Here is a 10,667-nt window from a genome sequence, read left to right on the forward strand (position 1 = left end):
TTTTTCTAAAAACACTAATTGACTAATTGTACGTAGAAATTTTATGGTGATCGAAAAATTCTAGAATTATTGTTATTCAAAAATAGAGAGTTCGATTTATTCTTAAGACTTTGCAGCTTCTGTAAAAATTTTCAAAAAACTAATCTTACGTAGAAATTTTATGGTGATCCAAAAGTAGAAAGATAAATATAAGTTAATTATTAAAGTAATTTCAACAAATCTAGTTGATTTTCACACATCCATTGGAATAGTCGCATAACATATTCAATACCGATTACCGACCTTGTGTTTGCAACAACGAAACATTTTAATATTTCACCTCATTCTGAAATACCAAGTAAAAGATATATGTTTAAAAAATAGAACAAATTATGTACTTCAATGTTTTGCATGTTAAATAATTTCTTGATGCTTAATGCAAAACGATAATTTTTAATCTTAAGGGGGCGACTTGAATTATTCGATGCCTTCAATATATTTACTGCACGAGAGGTGCCATAAACGACACAAATTTGTTGTTTCAGATTGTGTGTGGCATCATAAATCATTGAAGAGTATGGCTAATATAACATCAGTGTCATTAAAGTCTATATAACACCAACTTCAAAACCTATCAAATCGAGTTCAAATAGTGAATCCAAATCGTTCAAACCAATATACTTCATTAGTTGTGCGTTTACATGTAAAATTTATAAGTTTTTGAGTTTATATCAAGTCAAGCGATCAAATGTGTGAGTTTTTAAGTTAATTTAATACATTCATTTTTTAATTTTTTTGCCGCTTAATTTAATACATCAGATTGTGTGCAAAGATAGCATAGTGTTGAGAGATACTAGAATAATGTGAGAAGTGAGAACAGATATTTTTTTATATTGTGCAAGTATGTGACATAAACACATTATTTTTATACAACTTGGTAGTCGCTATCAAGCATTTCAAAAAGCAAATAACTAATCCGATCTAAAGGACAAATTAATTTTGAACGAAGAATAAATAGCAGGCCCATGGTAATATGCATATTACGGACATACTCATGTTATGAATTTATATTTTTAAATTCAAACAGTCGCTTCATATGAAAATATATATGTAAACCAAATTTTAATATTTTTAGAATTCTTTAGATATGTAGAAAATCAATGTTTGAAATTTTAAATTCTATAATTTTCTATCTACTAAAAAAAGTAGTAAAAATATTAAATAATACCGAGCGGTTCAAATTAACTTTTTGAACTTTCAAATTTATGAAGTCTAATACTCGTAACTTTTGCAGATAAAATATTGAGTAGAATTAGGTGTTTCTAAGTTCACCAAATCTCTTGATGAATTCAACTTCAAAAACTATCGAATTGGTTTCAAACGATGAATCCAAACTAGTGAAATCTATTTATCTTACAAGTGATGCACATATATATGAAAAATTTAAACTTTTAAATTAATTTAGTATAAAGTAAAATGGTTAAAATTAGAAAGTTTATAAATTAATTTTAATACATTTATTTTTTGGACATTTTTTATCACTTGACTTTATACAAAATTAATTTGAATTTTTTTTTTTTTTTGCATGTAGACATATTACTCGTAGATTAGATAGATTTTAACGATTTGAATTTAACGTTTAAAACTAATTTAATAAATTTAGAGTTGAATTCACAAATATAATTGATGAATTAAGTGACATCCTAATTCTACTCTAAAATAATTGCTAGAGAAAAGATAAAGACAAATTTAGACTTGACAGTTGACACTTGATCCACGTGTCAAATGGTTCCCCGTTCGCCTAATTAAAGGGACTCGGCAAATAGTCGCGGAATAGGAATTTGTCATTTGTGTCACGATTATTATCATAAACAGTTCATAGCCCCACTACATATGATCAATTCAGTGTTAGGTTTCCCCTGTACAGCGCAAAAGCATCATATCTTTGTATTGTATCTTAACGTTAATTTTATTTCCCAACAGAATAATCTCTCAACTGGTGCTTTCTAGATAGAATGTACATCAAGTAATAATCATTTATTGACTAGTGAAATTTTAAGCTGAGTGCATTATATAAGAACCCTTTCCCAATTGTTGCTATCAACGTTGGATGCATGCAATTAGTATAGTGCCTCTAAATTTTTATTTCCCAAGCACTGATCAACATGGTTTTTTCTCTTGCTATTCGGGCATAATTTTCCATCAATTCCTACTAAATCCACCGTTAACATGACAAAAGAATGATTTTGACCTAATATATTTCTTTTTTTACATAACCTTTCCCAAGCCCATGAAGTATGAAAATTTCATTCATTGGATCCCTTACCTATTAAAATATTTTCCCTCGAAAATAATTTATACCTAATAGAGATTTTCAATAGTTTTTTTTTTTCTTAAAGATTGGAGTTAAAGCCATCAAACTATTTAATATTTACTAAAAATTTCTCATTCGGATTTCAAGTCTACAACTCTCATTTAAAATTGTTTTTGTCTCTAGACTCAAGATTAATTCTCGAGATATATCATATATATATATATATATATATAATTTTTTTTTGGACAAAAAAAATGGAGGTTAAACCTCCAAATTGATTCATTCATTTGATCCCTTACCTATGAAAATATTTTCCCTTCAAAATAATTTATACCGAACAGGGATTTTTAATAGTTTTTTTTCTTAAAGATTGGAGGTAAAGCCATCCAACTATTTAATATTTACAAGAAATTTCTCATTCGGATTTCAAGTCTGCAACTCCCATATAAAATTGTCTCTGTTCCTAGACCCACGATTGATTCTCGAGATATATATATATATAGTTGGGCTAAAATGAGCCATGGCTCATAGCGTGTTGGTGAGCCATGGCTCATTTTAGTCATTTTGAAAATTGCTATTTTGCTGAGAACATTAAAAGCCAGTAAAATTTTCCAGATTATCGGATCAGCAATTTTCAAAAATGCTTAATAAATAGTAAAAAAATTTCCAAAAAATGAAAAATTTGGTCTCCAAGCACATTTCAATATGGAGAACAAGATGAACGGTTCAGATCGGCCGTTTGGACTTTCAAAATGAAAATATGGCATGGATTACAAATGCTTGGTGAGCCATGGCTCACCCAAGTCAACCTTATATATATATATAGGGTCCGGCTAAATTGCTGCCAGGGCTTTTTTTAGCCGTGTGATATTCAAACAACAAATCAAAACCATTAGTTGTTTAATCTATATTAAAATCTACTTGGAGACCAAATTTTACATTTTTTGGAATTTTTTTACTATTTATTAAGCTGGTTTGAAAACCGCTGTTTTCAATGCTGCAAAAATTTACTGAAAACAGCGGTTTTCAAACCAGCTTAATAAATAGTAAAAAAATTCAAAAAAATGTAAAATTTGGTCTCCAAGTAGATTTGAATTTGTTGTTTGAACATCACAAAATAAAAAAAAACCCTGACAGCACCTTGACTGAAATGCTACCGGCTGCAATTTAGCCGGACCCTATATATATAATTTTTTGAAAAAAATATGTCCAAATTTTATATTCTTATTATTACGATGAATTTTTTCTATTCGGATTTCGAACTCATAACCTCTTACACCTGAAATAATGTGCATTTGTTGGTAGTGCTAAGAACGACGTATCCCGTGGATCTACGCAGTTTGTACCTTATGGAGGCTTATGAAGCTAGAAATATTTTATTACGAAGACAAAATATTTTCTTTTCTGTTAAGAGTATCTCCATCTCTAAAATTGCAAAAGATGATTATTTTTTTACACAATAGCAATTTCAGTACTTACCGGTCAATCAATTTCACATCATATACATTCCATGCAATTAATTACACGTTTACTTGAGTGTTATTATATTACTTTTTTTCAGTTTTACATTCATACAATTGATAATTCGAAGCTGCTTAGTATTTTAATCATATTATTAATTAAACAATACTGTTAGTTTAGCAATCGCTCTATATTCTACAATTCGTCTCACAATTACTTAATTTGCAAACGTGATGTATAGATTCTCTTAAAATGGAGAAACTTTTTGTAACAAATTTTAATTGTAATAAGTCAAACAATAATGAGAAATATAATAAACTCGACTATTTTTCTTGAATCATTATTGACTTTCTACTATATGCTCCTCTAAAGAACTATAAACTTAGTCCGCCATGTTGTTTATCTAAACATGCTTTAATCCAATTAACTAGGGTGTATTTTTTTCTAGAATTACCTGATCTTTGCCAAAGGAAACGATTTCTAATGGAATTTATTCTTCTAAGTATTGTTTTAGGAGCCCTACAAAGTGACAATGTGTACAAGGGTATGGAAGATAAAACTGAATTAATTAAAGCTAATCTTCCTCCTAAATTTAACAGTTGACCAGCTCAATTTTGTAATCTAGATTCGATTTTATCTACTAAAAATTGCCAGTCATCCATGCTAAGTTTTTGGTTATGTAAAAGTAAGCCTAAATGTTTTACATTGAAAGGTTGCAGCTAAGCTAAGAGCATCTACATCCCTAAAACTCAAAATGATTTCTAAATAACTGTTAACTACTTTTTAGAAATTATGGTCTTTAAAGTTTCTAACTTTCACATTCCTGAAACTTATTTTAGAGTTTCTATTAAGCCACGTCAGCAACAAATTAAAAAGGAGAAACAATTTGAGCCAATCATTTGACCAACATAGAGTTTATAAACAGTTTCTTAATAAGAAACTTTCCTGCATAGTTTCTAAATAAGAAACTCTCCCACATCTCTGAAACTGAATTGAAAACTGTCACGTCAGATTAGAAACTCTAAGACCATCAGTATGAATTGGCTACAATTCTGTCTTAAGTAAATTCATCCTTATACCAGAAAGGCCTTCAAAACTTTACATACACCACCACCATGCTGATACGGATCGGATATTATCCATACATTTTTCACCCTTATCTAAGAAAAGACGTTGCCAGTATTTTTTTGGAGTTAGTAATATTTGGACACTCATTTAATTATTTTACCTTGTAGAAATAAATAGGGAAAAAATTAGAAAAAAAAATGCTCTATACTCTTAACTACAAATGCAATCCAAATCATTCTCTCCTTTGATCTAATGCATCAATTTGATTGTAAGTTTGGCTCATTTCGGATGTAATTTATTTTGTTTACTTATATAACTGTTTTATGTTATTCACGATCCAAGTACGTATGCCAAACATTTGTTAATTTATAAATAATTGAGATATCGGTTCATGTATATTGTAAATGTCACTTTGTCATCCTCTTAAAATTTGGGGGAAATTGAAATTTTAAACAAAACATATTGATCATACTTGATTGTAGAGCAAGAGGCTTACTAATCATTTAAAATGTCAAACAAAGAGTAAAAAAAGGTAAGATGGAGTTATAGACGAAATAAGTTAAATCATCTCGAGACATATCCTATCAGAAACATATTAATTTTCTGATATTTCTTTCCCCATTAATCATGACTTTACCCACCAAATAAATTAATTTAAGCGGAGTAAGGAATTCAACCTTTCTTAATTTTAAATAGTAATCATACATGCTATTTGCTTTATTTAACGGTGCATAGTATTTGCCTTAAATTTGATCTATTTATATTTCAATTACGTTTAACTTTATAACGTTTAGCTTTATGTCAATGCAATGATAAGTTGATAACTAAACAATTGAAAATGGTCTTTACTGTAATCATTTCTCGCTGCTATGTTGCTGCAGGTGTACTTTATTTTTTTTTTGTTTTTTCTCTTTCTTGTACAAGTGGGCCAGCCGGGTAGGGGTCTATCTTTGCTTTTTCACCCTTTGGGTCCCATGCATCCGTTGATGCAGAAGGAAGTATGGACAGCTATTATTTCTTTCTCTAGTCGATGTTTTTTAACTGTCCGATGCTTTATCTACGGTTTTTCTATGTTCTTTCGTACAACTGAGATTGCACGGAGCGATGATGGACTAAAATTTCTTTTCGCTATGCGTTGAATTATGTTGGATAGTGAAACTCACGTGGTCCATAGGTGTTGACCGACAATATATGAACATTTGCCACATAATTGGTGGCATAAATGCCTTGTGACCCGTTTTTGCACAGAGAATGCAACATCTCTCTTACCTTTCTCTTGCCACTCTATTCTTTTGCGTCGTTAATTCCCCTCTCACTAACAAGATTCTCTCTCTCTCAATCCCTAATGGCCTAATCCCAACCTTTTATCTCCATATATACACCCCTCTCATCCCTTCCCCATTACACCACCCCACCATGCACACTCTCCATTGCCCCAACACACAACCCCCAGCACATCTCACCATGCATCTTGCCTCAGTTCTCTCCTTCCTCTTCATCTTCTCTATCTTCACTACCTCCTTCTCTTCTCCCCTCACACAATACAACTTTCTCTCTCTCATGAAACAATCGCTCATCGGCCCCGCGATTTCCCGGTGGGACCTCTCCTCTAGTAGCACAAGCCCTTGCAACCTAACAGGCATCAAATGCAACCTCGACCTCGACTTGATCTCCATTAACATCTCTTCGTGGTCTCTCTCTGGTACGTTCCCTCCTGGTGTATGTACTGCCTTACCTAACATTCAAACCCTCGACCTGTCTGATAATGATCTACATGGCGGTTTCCCACATGATATACTCAACTGTTCTTCTCTTCAAAACCTTAACCTTAGCTATACTGGCCTCACTGGTGCCATACCTGACCTCTCCCCTCTTCGCTCGATCCGTTCACTCGACCTAGCTAACAATTTCTTCACTGGGGACTTCCCGCTCTCCATTACAAATCTCACCACTCTTGAGTTGGTGAACTTCAACGAAAACCCGGGATTCAACATATGGCATATGCCTCAGTCATTCATGCATCTCACCAATATCAAAGTTTTGATACTTTCTACAAGCTCTTTACGAGGAGAGATACTGCCATGGCTTGGTAACATGACCTTGCTGACCGACCTTGAGTTGAGCGGTAATTACCTAGTCGGGACCATACCGGCAACGCTTGGCCGGTTGCCAAATCTCAGATTGCTGGAATTGTACTACAACAACTTGAAAGGAGAAATTCCAGAGGAGTTGGGGAACTTGACAACACTGACTGATATAGACTTGTCAGAGAATCACCTCACCGGGCAGATACCTGAAAGTCTCTGTGCATTGCCAAACATTCGAGTTTTGCAAATTTACACAAATGCTCTTACTGGCACCATTCCCCCTATTCTTGGCAACTCTACAAAACTCCTCATGCTCTCTCTTTATAAGAACTCTCTCACCGGGAGCTTGCCTGAGAACCTTGGCCGATATTCTGATCTCGTGGTTCTCGAGGTATCAGAAAATCAGCTCTCGGGCCCACTTCCTCCTTACGTGTGTGAAAATATGAAGCTTCTCTATATCTTGGTGTTAAGCAATCAATTCTCTGGTGGTATACCGAGTAGCTATGCTTCATGCACCAACCTGCTTCGTTTAAGGGTAAGCAATAACCACTTGGGCGGGCTGATACCGGAGGGTATTTTTGGGCTTCCTCATGTTTCAGTTATTGATATGTCATTCAACCAGTTTGAAGGAACGATACCAAAATCAATTGCCAATGCAAGAAACTTATCATCTCTGTACATGTCAGATAATAGGCTGTCTGGTGAATTACCTGCTGAAATTTCAAGGGCCACCAGTTTAGTAAAGATCGAGTTAAACAATAACCAGTTTACTGGTCCGATTCCCTCTGAAATAGGTAATTTGAGATTACTTAATGAACTTGCATTGCAAAACAATCGATTCAATTCATCAATACCAGAATCCCTATCCACACTAAAATCTCTCAATGTGTTAAACATCTCGAACAATGAATTGACCGGAGAGATTCCCGATGGCCTTTGTAGCCTCCTACCTAATTCACTCGATTTCTCCCACAACAACCTAACCGGTCCTGTACCGCTCCCTTTGATCAAAGAAGGCCTTCTGGAAAGTGTCGCTGGAAACCCTAACCTATGCGTTGCATTTCGGCTCAACCTGACCGACCCAATACTCCCTCTTTGTCCCAAACCGAATTTGAGAAAGCGGCTAAACAACTTATGGATTGTCGGTGTCTGTGTGTTAGTATCGGTCCTCGGAGCTTTATTTTTCCTAAAACACTGGTTTAAAAAGCCCAACCTGTTTATGGAACAAGAAGGCCTCTCCTCCACTTCATCATTTTCATACGATGTGACAAGTTTCCACAAGTTAAGCTTTGATCAACATGAGATAATTGAAGCCTTAATTGACAAAAATATTGTTGGTCACGGCGGGTCGGGTACCGTCTACAAGATTGAACTCAGTAATGGTGAATTGGTTGCGGTCAAGAAACTTTGGACCCGAAAAACTAAAGACCGGGAAAACCCAGCTAGCCCCGGTAGCCCGGGACTTGACCGGGAGCTCAAAACAGAGGTGGAAACCCTCGGTAGCATCCGACACAAGAACATAGTCAAACTATATTGTTGCTATTCAAGCAGTGATAACAACCTGTTGGTTTACGAGTATATGCCAAATGGGAACTTGTGGGATGCACTTCACAATGGATGGTGCTTCCTTGATTGGCCTACAAGGCACAGAATTGCACTTGGAATCGCACAAGGGTTGGCCTATTTGCACCATGATCTGATGTTCTCAATTGTGCACAGAGATATCAAGTCATCTAATGTGCTCTTAGATGCTGAATTTGAGCCCAAGGTAGCAGATTTCGGGATAGCCAAGGTGTTACAAGCAAGAGGAGCGCATGAATTCTCTACCACTACCATTGCTGGTACCTACGGGTATCTGGCACCAGGTAATTTTTAGTTAAGAGCAATGAATTAAAATTTTGTACCGTGCATACTGGTACTGGCAACAGTACATATGCCTAAGAGGTATGGTACTGAATAATTCCTAGACTAGTCAACTGGTCCCTAGTATCATATTATGCATGAAGTAGCTCTCAATTGGTCAACGAAATTTTGTTGGTCCCATTTTTAGCCACATATATTCTTTAATTAATGGTGCATGTAGGTATGCCACAATAAGCCTTATTTTGATTAAGTTCATGACTATATTACCTAACATGCCATAATAATACCAAAACCTGTTATTAAGTTCCATATTCAACTGGAAAAGGTTTCACAGACATGCATCTTAAAATTTAATTAAGATACGTTCAAATTTATCTGAAAGCATGTTCATGTTGTTTCCTAAAACCATACGGTATTAAAGTAGATATTGTTTCATGTCATTAAGTTTCTACTTGTAACTTGGATCAATTCACTATACTGAATCACCAATTGCTTGATATCCAAAAACAGAGTATGCATATTCGTCCAAGGCCACGATCAAATGTGATGTGTACAGTTTTGGAGTTCTTCTGATGGAGTTGGTCACCGGCAAAAAACCGATCGAGCCAGAATTTGGCGACAGCCGGGACATTGTCCACTGGGTCTCAACAAAAATGTGCACCAAGGAAGGCACCTCAGAGGTACTTGACAGGAGGCTATTATGGAGCCCATTCAAGGAGGAGATGATCCAAGCATTACGCGTTGCAATTAGATGCACGTGTAGCATACCCGGCCTACGCCCGACCATGAACGAAGTCGTGCAACTGCTCATTGAGGCCGAACCATGCAAAAAAGACACCAAGGGCAATGGCGCGTCATCGTTTAAACTCAAGGAGTTGACCAACAAGAAAGTCTAGCTAATTAATTTGGGAAATATCTGATATAGTTGTTTATTGGGTAGGCTATTTGATCAAAAAATAGTAGGCGAGAATATAGAAAAGTGGAATGTGCTTGTTCGTCTTTTTTCCTTTTCCTTATCGTTTATATATTTAAACTTTTCGCAAGAATTTTGTCTCCATATACGATGTACCGCTTTGTATTGACGCAGAATCTGGTTCTTATGTGACCTAATATATCTATTTGAATACTACTCCTTTATGGTATTCTCTTTCCTTTATGATCTTTTTGAAAGAATTTCTTTTCGAGAGCATTAAAGGGGAGAATCCTAAAAGAAAACTGATGATGTATGATGCATGGTTATTAGCTGAGTATTTTCTCCTTGGAAAATTGGTGCTAGTACCCAGTTTCCTCTTTTATGGCACCAGCTGATATCATGATACAAATTCTTTTTTTTTCTGGAACGTGCAATACTGGAAAGGAAAAACAAGAAAAATTATTGGACAAGTTAAACGCTCCATTGCTAGTTTCATTTAATTGGTTGTAGACAAAATATAACTCGGTAGCATGTTGTCTTCATAACAATTGCATTTAATTTATTTAGTTTAGATGAATGTTTATGTAAAATATAAGCAGAGTTATGGTTTATATTAGTGAATTTCAGTTGTATATCTTGAAAACAATAATTACTTTCATTGTATATATTTTGTCGTCCTTATATTTTGTTCAACAAATTTGAATAAAATATTTTTAATGTTTAAATTATTTAACATAGTAATCAACTAACAAACACAAGGTGTTCATGACATATGAAATTGAATATTATTTTTGCAGTACATTTATGAAGATTTTTATTAAAGCTCAATCAAAGTTTGCTCGCAAGTTATAGGTTTTAAATTTAACTAGAAAATATTTTTATAAATATTAAGAAACTTCACTCTTATTTTATTACAAAAAAAATGACTTACAAGTTGAGCACTAGATACATGCCACCTTCAAGTTTTGATACCAGTCGGTCA

The 10,667-nt window shown here is 34.3% G+C and overlaps 1 protein-coding gene across 1 annotated transcript; it reads left to right on the plus strand.

Moving 5' to 3' along the window:
- Positions 1–6,115: 6,115 nt before the first annotated feature.
- On the plus strand, positions 6,116–9,905 carry XIP1 (Leucine-rich repeat transmembrane protein kinase family protein). The gene is made up of 2 exons (XM_078322017.1): positions 6,116–8,774; positions 9,283–9,905. Exons 1-2 carry the CDS (start codon positions 6,239–6,241, stop codon positions 9,666–9,668), a joined length of 2,922 nt encoding a protein of 973 aa, XP_078178143.1. The 5' UTR covers positions 6,116–6,238; the 3' UTR covers positions 9,669–9,905.
- Positions 9,906–10,667: the final 762 nt, after the last annotated feature.

Source organism: Carex rostrata, chromosome 20 (assembly GCF_964058835.1).
Source record: "Carex rostrata chromosome 20, lpCarRost1.2, whole genome shotgun sequence".
Classification (NCBI taxonomy): domain Eukaryota; kingdom Viridiplantae; phylum Streptophyta; class Magnoliopsida; order Poales; family Cyperaceae; genus Carex; species Carex rostrata.